Below are 24,244 nucleotides of genomic sequence, written 5' to 3' on the forward strand. Positions count from 1 at the left end.
ACTCGGTCCAATTAACCTGCTATTAGTCCTTTTCCATGAGTGATACAACTCGATCCAATTAACCCAAATAATTATAAGTCCACTGGAGATGAGTCGAAATCTCCGGCTGATACAAGCCAAAACTAACCAATACACAAATTTCCAAAATATTTTTTTAGAGGCCCAGGCATTGCTCCTCAGGGTAAAAAGAATATACATTTTTTTAAACCCAGCTTAAGTCAGAGTTAACGTAAAGGCTCTGTTTGAACTAGCCACAGTTCCCTGTAATGTGTATTTATTCAAATCCTTAAACAACCGACTCTTTTAGAAGGGATTCTATCTACCTCTGCAGCATCTGAATTCTGTGAGGCCGCACACAGCAAATCAGCCCCGGTCCGACCACACGGCGGTTCAGACAACTAAAAAATAATCAAATACTGTCTTACCACACCGAAGCGTCGGGCCGAGACGGATCAATCAGGACCAAACAGCCGCCCGCCAAGATTCCAGAACCGGCACGAGCCCCCAATTGTTAAGGAAGAAAATATTCTAAATAGTTAACTTTGGAAAAAGGTTGGGTGTTTCTCTTCCTCTCCCAGGTGCGCTCAGCGAGCTGCGTGTGGCCCCCAAGGAAAACCAGCAAGATATGCGAACGTCACAGAATCACACAATTTAATCCAACAAAAAACAACTTATGAATTAACAACAAAACTGCAGAACAACAGAGACATACATTCCATTACCTGACATAGGAGGAAAGAAAGCAAAGAGTACAGAGACATCTTTGGAGAGTTGCAAGGGCAAATCTGATCTGTAACTTCTATTTAGAAAGCTTTATCCTCTTGTATCTAATCCATTCAAAAAGGGCTGGCCCTCGGTCCTCCAACCAAAAGCCATCTCTGACACTGCCTAAAACTTTACCTAATTTACTGCAAACATCTGGGGTCATTTGCTTCTTTGTTTTAACAAGAAAAGGCGGAAAGCTTGTCCTGGCATCTAGAATTCTTAAAGTCATAAAACACAAGATAAGCTTCCACAGACAGCTTGTGGAATGCGGGGGCCTTTTTCCTGATTCAGTTTCACACCATCCCTGGTTGTTTATTCTGGAAGACTTTTGACCTTCTGTAAACCAAGCAGAAATCTCTCCTGCAGGCTTAACTGTTATTCACCCCCCAGGAGATACTCATTCTATTGCCTGGTGCTCTAAATACTTACCCATTAGTAGTTTTAAATCATCAACACAGCCTTATTCAAAATTAAGAAATATGTTCAAGTGAGAGTGTTTACACATGCCATAAGATTAACTGTATTAAAGTCTAAAAAATAATCATTTTTTCTTTAACACTCAGTAATCAATGGGTAAGAGGTGGTCCGCAAGTCCATCGCAGGGCTACACAGAGACACACAGCAACCATTCTCTCTCACACCCACTCCTAAGGACAATTTAGAATGTCCAATCAACCTAACATATATTTTACACTATATTGCCAAAAGTATTTGCTCACCCATCCAAATTATTGGAATCAGGTGTTCCAATCACTTCCATGGCCACAGGTGTATAAATTCAAGCACCTAGGCATGCAGACTGTTTTTACAAACATTTGTGAAAGAATGGGTCGCTCTCAGGAGCTCAGTGAATTCCAGCGTGGAACTGTGATAGGATGCCACCTGTGCAACAAATCCAGTCGTGAAATTTCCTCGCTCCTAAATATTCCACAGTCAACTGTCAGCTGTATTATAAGAAAATGGAAGTGTTTGGGAACGACAGCAACTCAGCCACGAAGTGGTAGGCCACGTAAACTGACGGAGCGGGGTCAGCGGATGCTGACGCGCATAGTGCGAAGAGGTCGCCAACTTTCTGCAGAGTCAATCACTACAGACCTCCAAACTTCATGTGGCCTTCAGATTAGCTCAAGAACAATGCGCAGAGAGCTTCATGGAATGGGTTTCCATGGTCGAGCAGCTGCATCCAAGCCATACATCACCAAGTGCAATGCAAAGCGTCGGATGCGGTGGTGTAAAGCACGCCGCCACTGGACTCTAGAGCAGTGGAGACGCGTTCTCTGGAGTGACGAATCGCGCTTCTCCATCTGGCAATCTGATGGACGGGTCTGGGTTTGGCGGTTGCCAGGAGAACGGTACTTGTCTGACTGCATTGTGCCAAGTGTAAAGTTTGGTGGAGGGGGGATTATGGTGTGGGGTTGTTTTTCAGGAGCTGGGCTTGGCCCCTTAGTTCCAGTGAAAGGAACTCTGAATGCTTCAGCATACCAAGACATTTTGGACAATTCCATGCTCCCAACTTTGTGGGAACAGTTTGGAGCTGGCCCCTTCCTCTTCCAACATGACTGTGCACCAGTGCACAAAGCAAGGTCCATAAAGACATGGATGACAGAGTCTGGTGTGGATGAACTTGACTGGCCTGCACAGAGTCCTGACCTCAACCCGATAGAACACCTTTGGGATGAATTAGAGCGGAGACTGAGAGCCAGGCCTTCTCGTCCAACATCAGTGTGCGACCTCACAAATGCGCTTCTGGAAGAATGGTCAAAAATTCCCATAAACACACTCCTAAACCTTGTGGACAGCCTTCCCAGAAGAGTTGAAGCTGTTCTAGCTGCAAAGGGTGGACCGACGTCATATTGAACCCTATGGATTAGGAACGGGATGTCACTTAAGCTCATATGTGAGTCAAGGCAGGTGAGCAAATACTTTTGGCAATATAGTGTATATACAGTACTGTGGGAGGAAAGCAGAGAACACGGAGAAAACCCAACAAGACGAAGGAAGAACATGCAAATTCCAAACAGAACCCAGAAAAATAAAGTTTTTTAAGGACACATTTCATTAAGTTAAACACATTAAATAGATTACGCACACACAAACTGATGTTTTTAGGCTTTTGTTTTTATTATCTGTAACGATTTTATGCTCAAAGCTAATGAAACACTACATTTAAGATTGAATTCTTTTATCAGACCCCAAAAAACATTCTTAATTTGGTTTAGAAATGCTGTCCTAATGTAAATATGTTTAATTTATTAAAGATGACTGTATATTCTAAGCTGATCATGTTTAATAATTCGCTTTGTTTTTGGGACAAAGGGAGACGGTTGACAAAGCACTAGAGTTGGACAATATCAAAAATTGCATTTGTCTGTTCTGTATTGTGAATAAATGTCTGTTAACTTTGATGAAACTTTTTGGCTGCCACATTCTCAGAGTTTCAAAGCCTAAAATTAATCAAATCTAAATGAAAAACGACAAACAGTTTACATCCACCCTGTGAATGTAAATCGTTTAACTCAATTGTAGGTTTAAACCGCTGAATCTATAAACCTCAGTTCCCAGTGATGCTATAATAAAGAGAAAATAAGGTTTTAGAGACCAGAATTCAGATTTATTTGGTTATTTGTTTAGAAAGTTAACCAATAAAAGGAAGGGTTCACATTTTGCTATTGTTAATTAATTTCTGCAGCTCTCTAAGTAGCGTGAAAATGAATTTAAACCTGAAACTGTGGTTCTGTTGATGTTATATAACCGCCTGCTTGAGGGCATTTCAGCATTAATGAAAAGTTTGCTGAATGTACCTTCGACACAATGAAGTACTGCGCATAACTGTTGAAAAAAAGAGGAGATAATGAGATAAAGGCAGTGGAAAACACAAAGGAAAGGAAGCTGATGAGTGTGTTGATGCGCTCTGCATGTTGTGCTGATTGTGATGAGTTCAGCTGAGCCAAACGGCCTCCGCTCACTGTCAGCTGCTGAAAATAGCAGCCCATTGCAGTCAGATTGCTCCTCAGGCACATTCACAGAAAGTAATTAAGATAACAAGCTCTCAGTGCCGCAGCTTGTGGAAACTTCCAGAAAGTGAAATTTACTACAGATTCTAAACACTGAAGAAAACCCAAACCTATGGTATTTATACCTGCGTGGAGACAGAATATTTTTCCTTTTTGTCGTTATCAGAACGGCAGCCTGTGTGTCGGCTGGGATGAAATGAGCGTTATCTCAGTCTAAGTGAGGATTACGCCTCGCTTTTATGTCACAGAAATGTTTTCCCCGCCAGGTGGTGGAGCAGCTTCACGGCTTCGTTTTATACACAATACATCTCATTCAGTCAACTCTAGGCATAGAAATGTCTAGAATTTGTTTTCCATATATGAATGAAAATGTTTTTATGTCTACGCCGATCATTCTATCCATCCATCCATCCACCGATCATTCTATCCATCCATCCAACTGTAATTCCATCCATCCATCCATCCATCCACCGATCATTCTATCCATCCAACTGTAATTCCATCCATCCATCCATCATCCATCCATCCATCCATCCATCCAACTGTGATTCCATTCATCCATCCAACTGTGATTCCATTCATCCATCCAACTGTGATTCCATCCATCCATCCATCCATCCAACTGTGATTCCATCCATCCAACTGTAATTCCATCCATCCATCCATCCATCATCCATCCATCCATCATCCATCCATCCATCCATCCATCCATCCATCCATCTATCCATCCAATTGTGATTCCATCCATCCATCCATCCATCCATCCACCGATCATTCTATCCATCCATCCATCCATCCATCCATCTATCCATCCACCGATCATTCTATCCATCCATCCAACTGTAATTCCATCCATCCATCCATCCACCAATCATTCTATCCATCCAACTGTGATTCCATCCATCCATCCATCCATCCATCCATCCACCGATCATTCTATCCATCCATCCAACTGTAATTCCATCCATCCATCCATCCATCCATCCATCCATCCACCGATCATTCTATCCATCCAACTGTAATTCCATCCATCCATCCATCATCCATCCATCCATCTATCCATCCAACTGTGATTCCATTCATCCATCCAACTGTGATTCCATCTATCCATCCAATTGTGATTCCATCCATCCATCCATCCATCCATCCAATCATCCAACTGTGATTCCATCCATCCATCCATCCATCCATCCAACTGTGATTCCATCCATCCATCCAATCCATCCAACTGTGATTCCATCCATCCATCCATCCATCCATCCATCCAATCCATCCAACTGTGATTCCATCCATCCATCCATCCATCCATCATCTATCCATCCATCCATCCATCCATCCATCCAACTGTGATTCCATTCATCCATCCAACTGTGATTCCATTCATCCATCCAACTGTGATTCCATCCATCCATCCATCCATCCATCCCATCCATCCATCCATCCATCCAACTGTGATTCCATCCATCCATCCATCCATCCATCCATCCATCCATCCATCCATCCATCCATCCATCCATCCATCCATCCATCCATCCATCCATCCATCCATCCATCCATCCATCCATCCATCCATCCATCCATCCATCCATCCATCCATCCATCCTTCATGTGTTTTCTCTGACCTTGCCCTCCAGGTGGCAGAGCAGCTCTTTGTGAAGGGGGGTCACATTAAAGATGCCATTGACATGTTCACCACAGCAGGACGCTGGGAGGAGGCTCACAAGGTCAGTGAGGAAACACTGATGGAGTAAAGATTTGAAAAATTACCTTGATAACTGATTCGTTATACATTTGATCCAAGATCCCAGTTTTATAAATGTTCCTATTTAACATGTCAGACATAGTTGAGCTGTTGTTGTTCATTCTCCACAGCTGGCGATGGAGTGTATGACAGAGGAGGAGGTCACTGATCTATATGTCAGCAGAGCTAAGGAGCTGGAGAAGGATGGAAAGTTCAAAGAGGCTGAAAAGTAACACTAGCTGTCTTTGTCTTAATTTCACACCTTCCATCTTTATCACAGCTACATCAACATCAGATCTTGGTCTTCATGTTTCAATGCTTCTCTACCCTGCAGGCTGTTTGCCACCGTGAATAAGCCTGATTACGCCATCAACATGTACAAGAAGAACCGGATGTTTGGTGATATTATTCGTTTAGTTGCCAAACATCACCCCAACCTGCTGACGGAGACCCACCTCCTCCTGGCCAAGGTACGAGCAGAGGGAAATGGTAGACTGTGGGACCTGAGAACCAACAGAGATGGGAAAATGAAGGGCTTATAGATGTTAAAGTCAACCTCAAAAGCTTAACTTAAAACTAGTTAATTTGCCAGATTATTTAAACTCACTAAGGAATTAACCTAAAAAATAATTCCTTAACGTGTCTAACCTTCTTCCTGTTTTATACTTTTATATAAAAAGGATTACACGATTTCACTGCACAGAGTTTTATCTGTAGCACAGCTCTCTGAGCTGGACACACAGCAGTCGGCTGACGTTAGTGTTTTTCTCCAAGACTACATTGTCTTGCATGGTGACTGTAGTAGATGGAAAAGGCTTTAGTGAATTTCACAGTAAATGGGCTGTAACCCTGGAATATTCCCACATGAATTATCTGACTCAGACTACTGAACCTTTAAATTAAGATCAGCTCGCAAAGGCCTTAAATCCCAAATCTACAATACATTCTAACACAGGAGGACGTGAAGAAGGAGAACAACTGAAAACTATGTTTCAGTTTAGCGCCACATGGGAGATTTTGTACTGATTTGTACACATAAAACCCAGAATGTTAATATACCCTTATATGTGCGAAACATATAAATTTTCCCAAAGGGTCACAGACATAAAAACCTGTTTGAAAAGTTGATGTTTACTTTTAGGATAATTGTAATTGATGAAGTGTAAGCTGATGTTTTCCCCATCGTTATATCTAATTAGGACAGTTCCTCTGTCCGGATATACACTCATCATCTTTATTCTGTACGTGGCAAAGATTTGGGAATGGAATGAGAGCGGTGTCCTTCATCTAACATTAAAGTGTAATATTTTGATAAGGCTGGAACCATGGAGGTCTCCTCATCTGCAAAAATGTATGATTTAATCATGTGATGATGTGGCAGACTGGATATCTATAAAATGTCTCTATACCTGCAAATCGGGGCCACACTGCGAAAAATGGAAATCTAAATAAGTCATTTTTGCTCAGATTGAGTGCATTTTTTCTTGAATTGAGGAGGTAAGTGAGACACTTTGCCAATGGAACAAGACAATTTCCATTTAAAATAAGAAAAAAAACTATTGCTTTTTCTTATTTCAAGTGTATATTATCCAATTATCTTATTTTAGGAGTAAAAATACTCATTCCATTGGCAGATCATCTTATTCTGCTGCTCAAATTAAGGGTAAATACACTTAATTTAAGACATCTTTTACTTATTTCTAGATGTTTTTTTGCAGTGCACTTCATGAGAAGTGAGCCCTGTTGGTAAGCAGCTGCCTTCTGTAACCCTAAGCAACTTCTCTGATCTGAGTAAGATTATAATTTTTATCAAAATCTGTTGCCATGTCTCACGGTAATTTAATACATATACATTATGAACTGTTATTTAAAAAGTTTTTCCTGGGTGATCTCTTTTCAGGAAAAAGAACCGTAGAAAGAAAGCTTCAAGGTGCAGACACAGAGCTTTCAATTAACATGACAAAAGTATACAATTAAAAAATATATTTTTAGTTTCTGTTGATGAAGAGGTTGCTTCACAGCTAAACAAACCTATATTTGTAATGGAACTTATTTGCATAATAGTATTTTAATGTTTAATCACTTTATTTACAACTAGAATTTGTTGTCCTGCAGCATTACAGAAAACCTCACTTTAAAGCCAACATCTTGTAGCTTTGAATGGAGACAGAAGAGGAAGGTTTCTGCTATACTGATATGTTTCATCTTTGTAGTACTGATGCTTTTTTGTGTGTGCTGGTACATTTGGTGAATATGCCTGCTTTTATGTAGGAACTGGAAGCAGAGTCCAGATTCTCAGAGGCAGAGTACCACTTCATGGAGGCTGAAGAGTTGAAGGCAGCGGTAAACATGTACATAGTCCATAAAATGTGGGAGGACGCATACAGGGTAAAACATCACCTTACTGCTTTTTTATCCTCTTTTTTTGTTATTTTTATGTAATTCCATTTAATTTGTGTTGAATCTCCATGTTTGACCCAAACCATAGAAACTGCTCAGCAGCTGAACTTTGGGACACTTTCCAAAAACTCATAAATGAGTTTGATAAAAACAAAATTAAAGCTCCCCTTTAATGTTTTTGGGGAAAATGAACATTTCAGTTCTTGAAAGTAACCCTGCTGGTCTGAAAAATGCTTTGGAAATGTATCTGTTAATTGTGAACATCACATGTAAGGTTAGCTTTATAGTAAGTTTAAAAAGCAACATTAATGAAGTAAATGTTTTTTCCAGTGATGGTGCCTGTTAGCTTCAAAAGAAGCTTCAGATTCTATGACGGGAAGCTGCAAGTTATCATAAGTGAATTTTAGGTGTTTTCCACAGTTGCCGGCAATATTCCTTCTAAGTTGTGCAATTGCGTACGGCTCGCGCAAAAGAAAATCCATGCAGCACATAGAATAAAATCCAACCTAAACTGTAAATGTTTTTCTGTATCATTTTGAATCCATCGAACATTTGTTTTTTACAACTTAAAACCAGCACTGAAAATACGAGAAACAACTGAGCCTGATCTGTCGTCCCCCTAATTTTGTTATATAATATGGAGAAACGGAGAACAGTTTTTAACTTGCCGTTCCTCATTAAACATAATAATAAAAAAAAACATGAGCAGGGAATACATTCATCTTTATTTCATTTGATTTGGGCTCTTATAGCATCTCAGCCTGCTGGATGCTGCATGTGCAAGCTGGCTTTATTAAAAGAACAAAATTTAGCTCTTCTGGCACATAATCTAGCTACACTTCAATACAGTTACAAATATCAATATCAAGTCAGTTTTATAATAAAAATAATACATGAAAGAGAGTAGGATTTGGATTAATGTATTGAATAAAATCATAAATCAGTGTCCTTTAAAAAAACGTTCAGCAAATGTCTTTAGTCAGCGCATCAAAAACCGCTACAGATGCAAGATAAATAGTCCAGCAGGAAGAAGAATATGTGGCGCCACACATGTAGATAGATATATATATCTATATATTTATCTATATATATATATATATATATATAGACTCACTTGTTGAAGGCACTAAAACTATTTCTAAGAGCATTAAAAAGCATTAAATTAGAGTTACTCATTCCTGTCTAAACCCTGTGTAACATGTGGATGTGCATCAGGTGGCAAAGACCCATGGAGGAGATGGAGCCCAGAAACAGGTGGTCTACTTGTGGGCCAAGAGTCTGGGAGGAGAGGCAGCCGTCAAGCTCCTCAACAAGTTTGGTTTGCTGGACTTCGCCATCGAAACCGCTGCACATAAGCTGTGAGTATCATCCCCAGTTCTGCATCACAAGTTTAAAAGAATACGGCTCAGTCTGGGTCATTGGGTGCAAGTTCTAAAGCAAATGGTTTTCCAAAGGGAAACGATTGTGTGATTTCCTGCTTTCCTTCCTCTTTGTAGCTCATTTGACTTTGCCTTTGACTTGGCTCGCCTGTCATGTAAGGAGAAGATTCCCGAGATCCACCTCAAGTATGCCATGTACCTGGAGGACGAGGTAAATTAGCCACCTGTCTCATTTATCTCAGCTGCCATCACAGAGGGGAGGAATTTGTTTACAAGCTTGATGTGATTATGAAACGATGTTCAACGCTTCGTAACGAGGCCTAGCTCATTAAAACCGGGATTTTTCTTTATTAGGTAAAGGAGAAAGTCGTTTCCCATCAGAATGAAGCTCTGACAGTCTGACAGGCTTCCCTTATTATCATTGTTGTAAATTTGATCAGTCACTAATGCAGCTCGATGACATCATTACCGCAGAGTAGCAGCTCATACTTTCTGCCACTGAGTGCTAATCAGTAGTTCTGACATGTTTCATTCTGCCAGGAGAGGTTTCCTGAGGCTGAAGCTGAGTTCATCAAAGCAGGAAAACCCAAAGAAGCCGTTTCCATGTGAGTCCCGGGGGAAGAGTTTTCTTTTTTTTATTTCTAAAACTAAGTTGAACTTGCAGAAAATGTTCTAAGTACTTAGAAATATATATATATATATATATATATATATATATATATATATATATATATATATATATATATATATATCTACTCATCATCAGCAGGAATGTTTATGTCCATTTCAAGCTTTTAATACGGCATTTAAATTATTATTTCTTCATGGTACTAAAATAAAAACAACAAAAATGAGAGTTTAAAAGTTTTACATCATTGTTGATTTTTTTTTTTTTTCCGATCCACACAGTCTAAAATACTGTTCATGCAAACTTCAATAATATTTCCATACTATAATATCCAGATTTATTCTTGTTATTTTAAACAATCTACCAGCTACTCCCACTTTTTTGTGTCTTTGGGAAAGACACTTCACCTGTATTTCCAACTGATGATGGTCGGAGGGACAGTGTTTGACAGCCTCACTTCTGACTTGAAAAAGCGCTATATATGTACAGGCCATTCGTATAAATTGGTTAGCTTCCTGTCATGGACCATAATTAAACCCAGTCATGATGGTTGAGGTTGGAGCTCTACATTTGCATTACAGCAAACTAAGATTTTTTTGTTTCTGTTCAGGAGCAAGTATTATCAGACATTAGTAGAGCCCAAATAAGTTAGCCTCGTGAGACCATCCTGATCTCGCGAGCTTTCAAGGTTTCACTCGCTAATCAGTCTGGAGACTCCGTAGAAGAAAATTTGGAGCGTTCACCAAACGAACGTCCAATCAGCGTTGGCTTTGAGGCGGGTTGAGGTGTGACGCAACGAGAAGCGCGACAGTTCATTCTAAAGAACATGGCGGCTTCAGCCGATGAAACTAGCGTTAGCGTGGCTATCGTGCAAGTTTTATCGGAATTACAGAGTATTTCTTCATTGAAAGAAGAGCAAAACACTGCTCTGGAGGCTTTTCTCAGAGGAAAAGATGTTTTTGCTCTTCTCCCGACTGGTTTCGTGAAGAGTAGCCTGGCTGTTAGTACGTCATATGCTTCGTTGATCTGATTGGTTTATTTGGCCCGTCTATCACCATCATAGGCCAATCAGCTAACAGTATTTTCGCCCCTTCCCAAAATTACTTCAACCAAAGGTTTCCAGATGGATATGCGGAGCAAATCCATCTGGCGGAGTCAGGTTACAAATAAGTTGGTGCCGGTCAGTAGTCTAGTTGTACAAAAAGAAGGGAGATTGTGATTTTTTTTTTTTTTTGGAAGCATACATAGCCTAATTTATATACAGGGTCATTAAAAATCATTAGAAGTCATTTAATTATAATTTTTTTAAATTAAGGCCTTAATTGGCATTAAAAATCATTATATGTGATTATTGTGGCATTTAAAATGCTTCATTTAGAAGAAAAACATTTTATAAAAACAAATTCATCACATATATTTGATCAAATATAATTTCCGTGTGTTCGGCCAAACTGCTTACAGTTGATCGTAAAGCCGTATGTTCGGAAAACAAGCCCAGGGCAGAGAAAAAAGTAGAGTATGGCAGACATTCCAAGTCTCTCTGAAGTTCCGGGAGTCTCCCTGATATTGATAGTTTTCCATGGATGCCCACGAGTCGGATACATTCCGGATTTTAGACTATGCGAGGTGGTGTTTTTTTAACGCGAGCGTGCAGGTAATACAATAATTCGTGCACCGTGTGCGGATTAGAACTACTTCGATTGCACAGGCTAACCAAGAGAGAGGAGGTTGTGGGGAGGATGTTGCTTGTGAAACCTGTGCGTATCTGTCCAAAGCAGTGCTCTGTTCAACGAGCGTTCCGGGGGACTGGTTGTCACAGAGTAGTAGAAATGTAGGTAAAAATTATATTGGCAGTCCTTCCTTATCATTCAGTGCAGCCCAGAAATCAGCCCCTCAGCATGATACTACCAACACCATGCTTCAGAGTGACAACAAAGTTTGAATGCCTTACCTTGGAACTTCTGGTGATAATTTTTCTCACTGCGCCTCAATCTTTGTCCACTTTTCTATTAAAGGCATTTAGCTTGTCCATCTGAGCTCCTGCTCAGTCCATGTTGACATCAAACAGACCTAATGGTAACCAGTAACACTGCTGTTCAAGCATCTGACAAACTGAGAATTTGAGATGAATTTCAATAGTGGTCCCTGGGTTGTTGCACAGCATCCTGGGAACAGGTAGGGGTGAAAGCTTCAGAATTTGGCCCTGATCTCGACCCCATAGATAATGTATGGAGTATATAAAGGATTAGTCTGTGCAGGAAGCTAAATGATACGAATGTAGGATTTCTAAATTCAAATATCCTGCCAGAAATGTATTTAGGGCTACAGAAATTGTGTGGTCGAAGTGTCAATTACATAGAAAAATTTTATTGAATTACTCCTAGTGTCACATGCTTGTCAGGAGGCCAAGAAGTCTTGGAGGTGGGACCCAAACTGGTTGAAAGAAGAACATGCTTTGTAGAGTTTTCAGCAGACAAAACTTGTATTTCTTCTTGTGCAGGACATCTTAAATAGAGAAGAACCTAAATTGGAAGAAACCATTTTTAAAAGGCTGTTCAGCTTCACAATAAGAAGAAAAGGAACATTTGGTTTTGAAAAACTACTTAAGAAATACTTTTACTAATAAATACAGAAACAACTATTTTAATTCAATCCAAACAAATACTCAAACTCAATAAAGAAAACACCATACATCAGATCAAACTCCCCCCTCTTCAATTATCCAATGGTGCAGTCCTGCACACAACTGCTTGGGAGAGTGAAACAGCAGAGGTGAGTATTTCACTATATTTTAACTCCTTAATCCATGAATTTCCCTTTTATGAATAGTTAAACAAAAAAAAAATATTGCGAAATCAATTTACCTTTTTACAAAAATGAAAACAAGATGTGGCCAACCAAAGAACCACAACCCAAACAAATTCACTTCACCCAAAACAACAAAAGTAAACCAATGTAGAAAACCAGATCCTGTGTTTAGCTGCTACTTTGGCCAATATACAAGTAACAATGGCTCATTGTAACATCTAGGTGTAATTACTAATTCCTCCCGAGGTATTAGTGTTAATTTTTGTGGATTAAAGAAAACTTTAAGAAAAGAAAAGATTTTTGTTTTTCTAGTTGTGTTATATAGAATATTTGAAAAGCATTATAAAAGCTAAAATGTTGCAATGTTGAATGTATGTAAAATTTCTCCTGCACTGAATCCCCTTCCCTAAATTGTCTGAGGACTTAACATTGTGGACGGTTAAATTGGCCTCTTGTTTTATACTTTATGAAAAGTTTGTGTAAAAATCCTCATTGTCCTCATTTTAAAGTTGTGTCCAATGGGAATGTGTGTCCATGCGGTCTGTTCCAGGTATTCCCACAACAAGGACTGGGCCAACGCTCAGCGGGTGGCCGAGAGCCACGATCCAGAAAGCGTTTCCGAGGTTCTGGTGGACCAAGCCAAGTTCTGCTTCGAACAGAAGGATTTCCAGAAAGCAGAAGCGTTCCTGCTTCGAGCGCAGAGGCCTGAACTGGCCGTCAAATTATATAAGGTAACCCCACAAATATGATTTAACCTGCAGTTCTTATGCACTTATTCTTTTATTTAACCTAGTGGATGTTTTTTTACGTTGTATATTTAACAGGATGCAGCCATGTGGAGCGATGCAATGCGGATCTGTAAGGAATATCTCCCCAGCAAGCTCTCTGTGCTGCAGGAGGAGTATGAGAGGGAGAACTCCAAGGAGGGTGGCCGGTAATCTAATCACTACTTCTGCATTCATTTATTCTCGCTCATCCAAAAATAGGCCTCAACTTTACATGGATAGCAGTTTAAACAGCCACAAATTGAAAAGGTTCAGTTCAGGAACAAGCTCTGCATCCTTTTCTCTCCTTCCCACCGCTACATGAACATCCTGCCCTCCTCTGCCCTCGACTCTTCTGTTTTTATGAGTTTTTTCTTAGCCAAATAAGAAGATGGTGCTGCTCCCTCCGCCTTTCACCTGTCTGTCTCTTGAAGTAAAGTAAAGAGGCATCTGGAGAGACTGGGGCTGACACCATCAGGTTAGTTATTATGATACAGAGTCCCGAAGGCCTGTGCAGGATTCTACAGTAGCTCTTCACCCTTAGTCTGACCCAGGAGACGGGTCCAGTGATCTGGAAGACCTCCTGCCTTGTTCGAGTACCAAAGTCTCAGCCAACAGTCCTCAGTGACCATAGACCTGTTGCCCTTACATCCTACATTATGAAGAGACTGCTATTGGTTCACCTCAGCAGGCAACAGTTTGCTTATCGCCGTGGAGTTGGGGTTGATGATCCCATCATACACCTGCTTCAACAAACCCACTGTCATTTAGACAAGGCAAACACCACTTTAAGGATCATGTTCTTTGAATTCTCCAGAACATTTAGCACAATTCAGTCTGATTCAGAAGGAAGCATCAACAATCATCTGGATCAAAGACTATCTGACAACCAGACCACAGTTTGTCAGACTGAAGGGTCAGCTGTGTAATCAAGCAGTCAGCAGCACAGGAGCGCCACAGGGGACTGTACTCTCTCTGTTCCTTTTTACTCTGTATAGCTCTGTAGCAGAGTACCATTACCTTCTGAAATACTCTGCAGTCTCTGGGTGCAACAAAGATGGACAAGAAGCTGAGTACAGAGTGCTGGTGAACCGCTTTGTTAGCCTCATGAGACCATCCTGATCTCGCAAGCTTTCAAGGTTTCACTCGCAGATCAGTCTGGAGACTCTCCGTTAAAGAAAATTTGGAGCTGTTCACCAAATGAACGTCCAATCAGCGTTGGCTTTGAGGCGGGTTGAGGTGTGACGCAACGAGAAGCGCGACAGTTCAGGCCCCGTCCACACGAAGTCAAAACGAACACGAAACGCTAATATTTTCCAGAACGTTTGTCGTAAAGACGGAGACGTAAAATAAATGTGATCGTTCCACACGAATGCATGAAAACGCTGCAAAATGTATGCCAGGCCTGTAAGTGGCGCTGTGGTGCCAAAGCAAAAATAGAGCTAATGACTTAAAAAAGCTAATAAAGAAGTCCAGCTTTGTTCTAGGAACTCCTCTAGAACCTCTGAAGATGATTGCACACAGAACAATGTTTTCTGAAGCGAAGAAAATAATGAACAACAATTGGCCTCCTCTTCAGAAGATTTTTAAACAACGGAGTGTCTTCAGTCAGAGGCTTCGACAGTTGTGGTGCAAGACAGACAGCTATCAACACCTGGATAAAAATAACCTATAAGTTACTAAAACCTTTAATTTCCCTTAGGGCATGGGTCTACAAGGTGTTCCAGGCTAAGGACCCCCAAACTGATGGCGAGATGGAGCAGGGACCCCCTAATTATCTCTATTTTATGAAATTGTGTTATATCAAACTGGTCCAATAGTCACTCTATTACATATGGAGTAATGTAATTAAAGTAATTTCATCCTGGGATTATATAAGTATTTCTGATTCTGATTCCTGGTTGATGGAACAGGTGTTGTGAATGAGGCAAGGTAAGGCAAGGCAAGGCAAGGCACATTTATTTGTATAGCACAATTCAGTACAAAGACAATGCAAAGTGCTTTACATGATTAAAATACAGGAAGATAAAACAGAATCAAAGCAAGTAGGAAAAAATAAAAAAATAAATTAAATTAAATAAAAAAATGCAGAAACAAAAAAGAATATTAAACACAGTTGTACTAAAGAAAATATGTTTTAGTTGAACTGTTTAACTAGAACAGTCCAAGGCAATCCTAAACAAATGTGTTTTTAGTCTTGATTTAAAGGAACTCAGGCTTTCCGCACTTTTACAGTTTTCTGGAAGTTTGTTCCAGATGAGTGGAGCATAGGAACTAAATGCTGCTTCTCCATGTTTAGTTCTGGTTCTAGGTATGCAGAGCAGGCTTGAGCCAGAAGACCTGAGTGGTCTGGAGGGTTGATACACTGATAGCAAGTCTGTGATGTATTTAGGTGCTAAGCCATTCAGAGATTTATAGACTAACAGAAGTATTTTAAAGTCTATTCTCTGAGATACAGGGAGCCAGTGTAAGGACTTTAGAACTGGGGTGATGTGCTCTACTTTCTTAGTCTTAGTGAGGACACGGGCAGCAGCGTTCTGGATCAGCTGCAGCTGTCTGATCCACTTTTTAGGCAGACCTTTGAAAACACTGTTGCAGTAATCAATGAAACGGTGCCCAGCTTGAAAGAGCTCCTGTGTGTCGCTATATGCGTTCAATGATGACTGAATGACATCTTCTGTCTCCATTTATCCATTTACTACAGTGTTTTGAAATTCTGTTAATGTGTATTTAAAGACATTTAAATAACTGGAAAAAATTGCAGGGGGGAGTATAAAAAAAAGTCTAATCAACCAAAATTTTCGCGACCCCCTGTGCAGTACCTTCGTGGACCCACTAGGGGTCGCGGACCCCCTGTTGAAGACCTCCGCCTTAGAGAAAAATAAAGTATTTTAGAATTGATTTTAATTTGAAATCACAGCAAATCCAGTGTCTGAATATTCTACAGCCTCTCCTCCATAACACACTGAATGAAACCTTCAACAAACAGCTAGTTTGATGCTTTATTTAAACATCTTTCATGATCTTTTTTTTCCCTGCAACTAGAACTTCCAACAAGGAACAGCTCGTTAGCAAGCAAACCCGCAGTACACAGCCCTTATACCCCCCTCGCCCCATATCCTTTAATGGCTCGTGAGAGAAAACATCAAAAGTTGCCAGTGGAGACGAATGAAAATTAGATTTAAAGAGGGGGAAAAAACCACTAAATTATTCCTGAAGAGTTTACAGCTGCAAGTCTTGCCTTTATTAGGTGTGGTTTAGTAATCAAGCATACTACTAATTTCAGTTTTGACAGTAAATCAATATTTTCTAAATGTATTTATCTTTTTTTCTTTTTTCAAAAAAAGGAACTGAATTTAGTTTATTTTTGGGAAAAATATATTAAAGATGCAGTTTTTGCATCATTAAAAAAAATTGAATTTTAAAAGCGTCTTCTTCTGATGGTTTGGTTTTAGGGGTGCCGAAGGTTTGCTGGAGCAGGCCAAAGAGTGGGAAAAGATGGGAGAATATTCCCGAGCTGTGGACTGTTACCTGAAGGTGAAGGATGACTCCAATGCCGCCTTGATGGAGAAATCCTGGATGAAGGTAGAGATCGATCGGTTTTGCTGCCTAAACATCCCTGCCTGAAAAAGGCTGAGGTTTCATTCTGTGATGTTAAACTTTCAAAAGCATAAATCTGTAGGGAGATCTGTGTGTTGGTAACTGGGTCCGCTGCAGCTGATGGTTTGTTTTAAAGGAATAGTACACCCAAAACATGACTAGCCTTCATTTTCTACTCACCCCCATGCTGAACAACACTCTGGAGTACTTTTTTATAGGATTTCCTGAAAGCGCGCACCTGCGCGTTCACAACGCTACGGAAGCCGGCAGACCAAACTAGATGAAAGTGCGCATTCAGCGTCTGCTCTGCCAATAATGCAAGCGTAGAAGAAGAAATGTGCTGTTTACCTGTGCAAAGAAAGAAACAACGAAAGAAAAATGTCTGAGGACTTCAGTGTTGAGGAAGAGCATGAGTTCTTTGCCGAGCTGAATGCGCACTTTCATCTGGTTTGGTCTGCCGCGGTTTCCGTAGACTCGTGATCGCGCTTTCAGGAAATCCTATACACTACTGTTTATGCTCTAAAAACATTCTAAATGACTTCGTTTCGAGTGAATTATGGACGCTACCCACTCAGGACACTTGGAATACATTGGACGAGCAGTATGGAGGAATATTGAAACGTTTTTTGTGGACTTTTATGGACCTTTCTGCCTCGGGCACCATAGACCTCCATTATTTGAATGTCGGCAGACAGCAAGAAGCCTCCCAGATCTCCAGATGCATTTGAGATATCAAAAAAGTACTCCAGAGTGTTGTTCAGCATGGGGGTGAGTAGAAAATGAAGGCTAATCATGTTTTGGGTGTACTATTTCTTTAACAATTGGTCTGAAGACCAAAACAATTTAGATTCAACATTTTGATTTAAGCGGCATATGCTTTTAAAACCCTCCTTTTTCTGTTGAAACCATCCAGTTGTGGTCTACATAAAGTGGGAACTGCAAAGCTTTGGTCTTAATTTGTCCTAAAGTTGTTACAATGGGTCAAATTCTGGTGTTTACAGCAGCAAAAAGATTATAGAAAAAAATGGTCACACGTATGTGGAGCTTAGAAAAATGTATAAGAATAAAATAATAGTGAAGAGTTAAAAAATGAAAAGATAAAATACTGTACTGTTAAGTGTTACAATATTAAAACTGTGCACCTGGAGCATAAATAACCAATATACAGCTATGGACAAATAGCAGCAACATCAAATATGTGCAAACTGACAATAGCATGTTATTTAACTATTTATTTAAGTCTTACTGATTAACAGACAGTTTATTAGTGTTTAATTTATTTATGAACGGCATCTAAACCTTTTATAAAAGGTTAATAGATAATATATTAAAGCATTAAGCCATACATCCAACATGACAGGGCAAGTTCAATTTAAAATAAAGGCTAAAGCCAGTAATGTTATGTTTAGGGAGAAATTAACATCTATTTACCTTTTGTAAATGGTTTAGATGCAGTCTATAAATTATTATCAAACAGTAATAAAGGCCTGATTTCACTGAATTTCTTTTAACTTCAAGTTTGAAGTAGATGAAGGTGTTGGTTGCTGGGATTATCTTGGAGGAATGGGAAAGGTCAAGGTGTCTCTAACGTCGGTGGATCTCTCTCTCTCTGTGGAGAGTGAAGACACACATCGGGCTCTGTGCGCTATTGACTTCAGGGCTGCAGAGAGATCATTGGAAATGTGAATGCTTGCTCTGGCTGCGCTGCTGAAGGGAAAAGGTCGTGGAGTGTCAAGAATCAATAGGTTTGTATCCGCAGGGATTTTTATTAACCCAGAAACTGTAGCGTCAGCCCGACGGACGGGTCGGGAGTTACAACCGTTTGTTTATTGAACTTTGGGTCTCCTGGTGGTGTTTTAGCAAAGATCACAGGGTCACTGAAATCAATGTGTTTCCTTCCTGTGGTGAGCTTAAAGATGGAAATCAACCTTTATTCTATTTATCTTTTAAAGCTTTTTTATCTGTTTCAACGTGTTTTAAGGGTAAACTAAAGAGCAATGATAGAAATGTATTTGTTTCTAAGGCAAATAAGGCTAAGGCTAAAATCAGTTTTTATACGTTTGGCTCTTTGTCTTTTTTGTCTCATGTAATTCTCCCTGATGTGCTGAAATAAATGATGGAGCAAACGCTGACTGAGGCTGACCCATCTCTGTCTGCTTCTGTTTCCCCTTCTGCTTTTTCAGAACTGACCACTGGTTCTCACTTCAGGTTAAAATCTGTGGCGTTTCCTGACCACAACCCAAAATTTCTACGTTCTGATCTTTAGGAAATACACACATCAGCAGCCATATTTGTTTGCATATCTTAAGAGGAAGCTGCCTCTGGTGGATATGTTGATCCCGCTGTTTATGCATGCTGGTTTTCCTGGGAGAAAATACGGAAGAGGATTAGGGCCACTGAAAAAAAAAAAAAAGTTAACTGATTTTTTTTTTTTTTTTTTCAGCATAGTATGGGAAAAAAGTCAGAATTCTGACTTTAATCGCAGAATTCTGACTTTTATCTCTGAATTCAGTCGGAACTCTGAGATTCAAGTCAGAACTCTGAGAAAAAAGTCAGAATTCTGACTTTGATCACAGAATTCTGAAATTTTTCTCAGAATTCAGTCAGAACTCTGAGATTAAAGTCAGAATTCTGAGAAAAAAGTCAGAATTCTGAGATTAAAGTCAGAACTCTGAGATTCAAGTCAGAATGCTGCGATTAAAGTCAAAATGCTGCGATTAAAGTCAGAATTCTGAGATTAAAGTCAGAACTCTGAGATTCAAGTCAGAATGCTGCGATTAAAGTCAGAATGCTGCGATTAAAGTCAAAATGCTGCGATTAAAGTCAGAATTCTGACTTTTTTCTCAGAATTCAGTCAGAACTCTGAGATTAAAGTCAGAATTCTGAGATTAAAGTCAGAATTCTGACTTTTTTCTCAGAATTCAGTCAGAACTCTGAGATTAAAGTCAGAATTCTGAGATTAAAGTCAGAATTCTGAGATTAAAGTCAGAATGCTGAGATTAAAGTCAGAATTCTGAGATTAAAGTCAGAACTCTGAGATTAAAGTCAGAACTCTAAGATTAAAGTCAGAATTCTGAGAAAAAAGTCATCATCTAAATATTAATGATCATACCATAAAAGGAAGAAAACCTGTCGTTTCATTCAAGGGCTTTTAACCAGGCTTTCATTAGAGCTCATAGAACAGCAAATATGCCATTTTCAATGATGGCTTCCTTTTATTTATTTATTTATTTATTTATTTTTTATTTTTTTCTTCCCGCACTGAGTCCCATACTCACGAAAGATGATAAGCAACAAAATTTTCTATTTTTTTCTGTTTGTAAAAACAGAAAACTAATAAAAACAGAGTCTCAATCAACATTTGCATGAAAGACTAGAGCAGGTATCCATGCTGTGCTCCTGCACCACTTCTCTACCAGTGAGAGCGGGAAGACAGGGCCAAAGATAAAGGTCACAATAGAAGAACGTACCAAAGCAGCTGCAGTCAAGGATAAATGGTTAAAACATCCCATTGCTGGGGAATCAGAAGGGTTTCATAAACGCAGTGAAAGACGAAAACAAACTAAAAATAACAGTGAATCTGAATAATAATTTGTGTTTGTTTGTTTTTCCTGATTTGTCAAGTTTAGATGTACACTATATTGCCAAAAGTATTTGCTCACCTGCCTTGACTCACATATGAGCTTAAGTGACATCCCGTTCCTAATCCATAGGGTTCAATATGACGTCGGTCCACCCTTTGCAGCTAGAACAGCTTCAACTCTTCTGGGAAGGCTGTCCACAAGGTTTAGGAGTGTGTTTATGGGAATTTTTGACCATTCTTCCAGAAGCGCATTTGTGAGGTCGCACACTGATGTTGGACGAGAAGGCCTGGCTCTCAGTCTCCGCTCTAATTCATCCCAAAGGTGTTCTATCGGGTTGAGGTCAGGACTCTGTGCAGGCCAGTCAAGTTCATCCACACCAGACTCTGTCATCCATGTCTTTATGGACCTTGCTTTGTGCACTGGTGCACAGTCATGTTGGAAGAGGAAGGGGCCAGCTCCAAACTGTTCCCACAAAGTTGGGAGCATGGAATTGTCCAAAATGTCTTGGTATGCTGAAGCATTCAGAGTTCCTTTCACTGGAACTAAGGGGCCAAGCCCAGCTCCTGAAAAACAACCCCACACCATAATCCCCCCTCCACCAAACTTTACACTTGGCACAATGCAGTCAGACAAGTACCGTTCTCCTGGCAACCGCCAAACCCAGACCCGTCCATCAGATTGCCAGATGGAGAAGCGCGATTCGTCACTCCAGAGAACGCGTCTCCACTGCTCTAGAGTCCAGTGGCGGCGTGCTTTACACCACCGCATCCGACGCTTTGCATTGCACTTGGTGATGTATGGCTTGGATGCAGCTGCTCGACCATGGAAACCCATTCCATGAAGCTCTCTGCGCACTGTTCTTGAGCTAATCTGAAGGCCACATGAAGTTTGGAGGTCTGTAGTGATTGACTCTGCAGAAAGTTGGCGACCTCTTCGCACTATGCGCGTCAGCATCCGCTGACCCCGCTCCGTCAGTTTACGTGGCCTACCACTTCGTGGCTGAGTTGCTGTCGTTCCCAAACACTTCCATTTTCTTATAATACAGCTGACAGTTGACTGTGGAATATTTAGGAGCGAGGAAATTTCACGACTGGATTTGTTGCACAGGTGGCATCCTATCACAGTTCCACGCTGGAATTCACTGAGCTCCTGAGAGCGACCCATTCTTTCACAAATGTTTGTAAAAACAGTCTGCATGCCTAGGTGCTTGAATTTATACACCTGTGGCCATGGAAGTGATTGGAACACCTGATTCCAATAATTTGGATGGGTGAGCAAATACTTTTGGCAATATAGTGTATGTATTAGGGGACTTATTGAGAAGAACTCAATTTTTTGTAAAAAAAAAAAAACAATCATAGATTTGCAACTTAATTTGATTTTGTATTTACTTAAATACTTATTTACTTTCCTGGCAGCATATTTGTAATTTTTTATTATAATTGAAAAGAATGAAATATCTGAGCATTAAATGTTCAAGTTAAATAAATCGAATAAGTATTTTTTTTTTTTTATTTCATCAGTTTTACACTTATTTTTGAAAAATAATCAACACATTTGACCATGGGGGTACTTATGGTATGATACAATGGCAGAGGGGGTACACACGTCAAAAAAGGTCGGGAAACATTGTTCTACACAATAGTTAGAAGCCAGACTTACCTCTATGGTGAAATAGAGGAGGTTGTGATGATATAAAAGTCAGGCTATCTCTCCCTTTTTGACTTTTCTGGTTTAAATCTGATTTAAAAAGCTCGTACATACAAAAAAAACAACCTATGCCATCTCTACACTTCATTTTCCAACAGGTTTTGATTGAAACCCAACAGTTACAAACACCTTTTAGCATGAAAAAGTCAGACAAGTAGGTGAGGACGCCTGTAATTAAACACCTTGTGGTCACTGGATGCTTTCGGCAAAAGTTTTTTGTTACCAACACTGTTTCTTCATCATCTGTGGATCATATTATACAAAGTTTAAGATGTTTAAGATTTAGTTCATTTTTTGGGTATTTTTCTCCAGGCAGCAGAACTTTCCATCAAGTTCCTGAGTGCAGACCGAGCCGCAGAGGTGGTTCATATCATCGGGCCCCGACTTACACAGCTGAGGAAGTTTAATGCTGTGGGTGAAAAAAACTATTCAAAAATATTAAGGATCTAATATGTTAAGACTTGACGTCAATCTCATTTATCTGTGCTTTGAAGACTAATCTCACCAAAATATTATTTTGTTCACCCAAGGCTGCCGAGCTGTACCTCAACATGGACCTCATCAAAGAGGCGATCGATGCCTTCATCCAAGGCGAGGAGTGGAATAAAGCCAAGCGAGTGGCCAAAGAGCTGTTACCAAGGTTAGCGAATCTCCTCTGCCCTGTTACCACAGAGCTGCATCTCTTCTGGAGGTTAACAACAGAAACGGTTTCATAGTTCTAATCTGTTAATGGATTATGCTCTTTCTGCAGATATGAAGACTACGTGGATCAGAAGTACAAGGAGCACCTTAAAAACCAAGGCAGAGTGGAGTCGGTAAGCACATTCCTGCTAAATTACCAATCCAGTGATGAACCTGTGGTCTAATTATAATAAATCAACCCTAAACATTAATGCCAACCACTAATTTGTTCCTTTACGGTAGTTTTTTTTTTTACTCTTCAGTTTAAACATCCCATCCAAAGACGTTTTTTTTTACCAATAGAGATTCTAAGGTTCAGTTTGAAGTGTTTTGACAAAATGTTTTTGTGACTTTGTGCCCAGCTGGTGGGTGTGGACGTCATGGCGGCTCTGGACCTGTACGCAGAGAAGGGCCAGTGGGACAAATGTCTGGAGACGGCATCCAAACAGGTACAACAGCAGGCTTTCTAGAGCCACCTCTGTATAATCTGTCATGTCCGTGTTCATCTATGATAGCAACCAACATGGACGCTACCTCATCAGATCAAACCAGCTTCAAGGTTTATTTTTGTTGATAAAATGTCCATTTAAATTAATGTTGTATTTTTTTGTTGTGAGGCAGCATAAAGGTTCAGATTCATGTGTTAAAAGTGGCCTAGTCAAAGGTTTAAAGAAATCTTTAAATGTTACCAATCTGTTTCCTCTGACTGGATAATGTTCTGGAAAGGTCTGACCAGAGGCCAGATATGAATCTGATAGAGCATTTGTGGTGAAAGCTAAAGATTAGGGTGATGGCATGGAGAGCTTCTACACTCAAACACATGTATTGACAAAATATGTCTGAAAGAATGGGGGGAAAAATCAAATCCTTATACATGATCTGCATATATAATGATTTAATTACTGTAAAGCAACAGCTTCTACTCTACTCTAAATCAGCTTCTACTGCTTCTACGCTAAATAGTTCCTGCACAATTTGGAGGTGTGTTTAGGGTCATTCTCCTTTTGTAGGATGAAATTGGTTCCAATCAAGCACTGTCCACTGGGTATGGCATGGTGTTGCAAAATGGAGTGATATCTCCCACCTTACCAGCACCAAAGCAACCCCAGACCATCGCATTACCTCCACCATGCTTAACAGATGGCGTCAGGCATTCTTCCAGCAAAGTTT

The 24,244-nt window shown here is 40.0% G+C and overlaps 1 protein-coding gene across 1 annotated transcript in view; it reads left to right on the forward strand.

The window, feature by feature from the left end:
• Window positions 1-24,244, forward strand: part of ift172 (intraflagellar transport 172) — a 108,633-nt gene that overhangs the window by 67,757 nt on the left and 16,632 nt on the right. Inside the window, exons 26-39 of the mRNA XM_038304141.1 lie at window positions 5,414-5,503; window positions 5,652-5,749; window positions 5,855-5,990; window positions 7,792-7,908; window positions 9,136-9,278; window positions 9,417-9,510; window positions 9,840-9,904; window positions 13,286-13,466; window positions 13,560-13,669; window positions 16,955-17,084; window positions 22,706-22,804; window positions 22,924-23,033; window positions 23,145-23,208; window positions 23,437-23,523. Of these exons, the coding sequence (XP_038160069.1) occupies window positions 5,414-5,503; window positions 5,652-5,749; window positions 5,855-5,990; window positions 7,792-7,908; window positions 9,136-9,278; window positions 9,417-9,510; window positions 9,840-9,904; window positions 13,286-13,466; window positions 13,560-13,669; window positions 16,955-17,084; window positions 22,706-22,804; window positions 22,924-23,033; window positions 23,145-23,208; window positions 23,437-23,523 (1,524 nt within the window). The remainder of the gene's footprint in view (window positions 1-5,413; window positions 5,504-5,651; window positions 5,750-5,854; window positions 5,991-7,791; window positions 7,909-9,135; window positions 9,279-9,416; window positions 9,511-9,839; window positions 9,905-13,285; window positions 13,467-13,559; window positions 13,670-16,954; window positions 17,085-22,705; window positions 22,805-22,923; window positions 23,034-23,144; window positions 23,209-23,436; window positions 23,524-24,244) is intronic.

The sequence above is a fragment of the Cyprinodon tularosa genome, unplaced genomic scaffold (assembly GCF_016077235.1).
Source record: "Cyprinodon tularosa strain WSP-4 unplaced genomic scaffold, ASM1607723v1 ctg526, whole genome shotgun sequence".
NCBI lineage: Eukaryota > Metazoa > Chordata > Actinopteri > Cyprinodontiformes > Cyprinodontidae > Cyprinodon > Cyprinodon tularosa.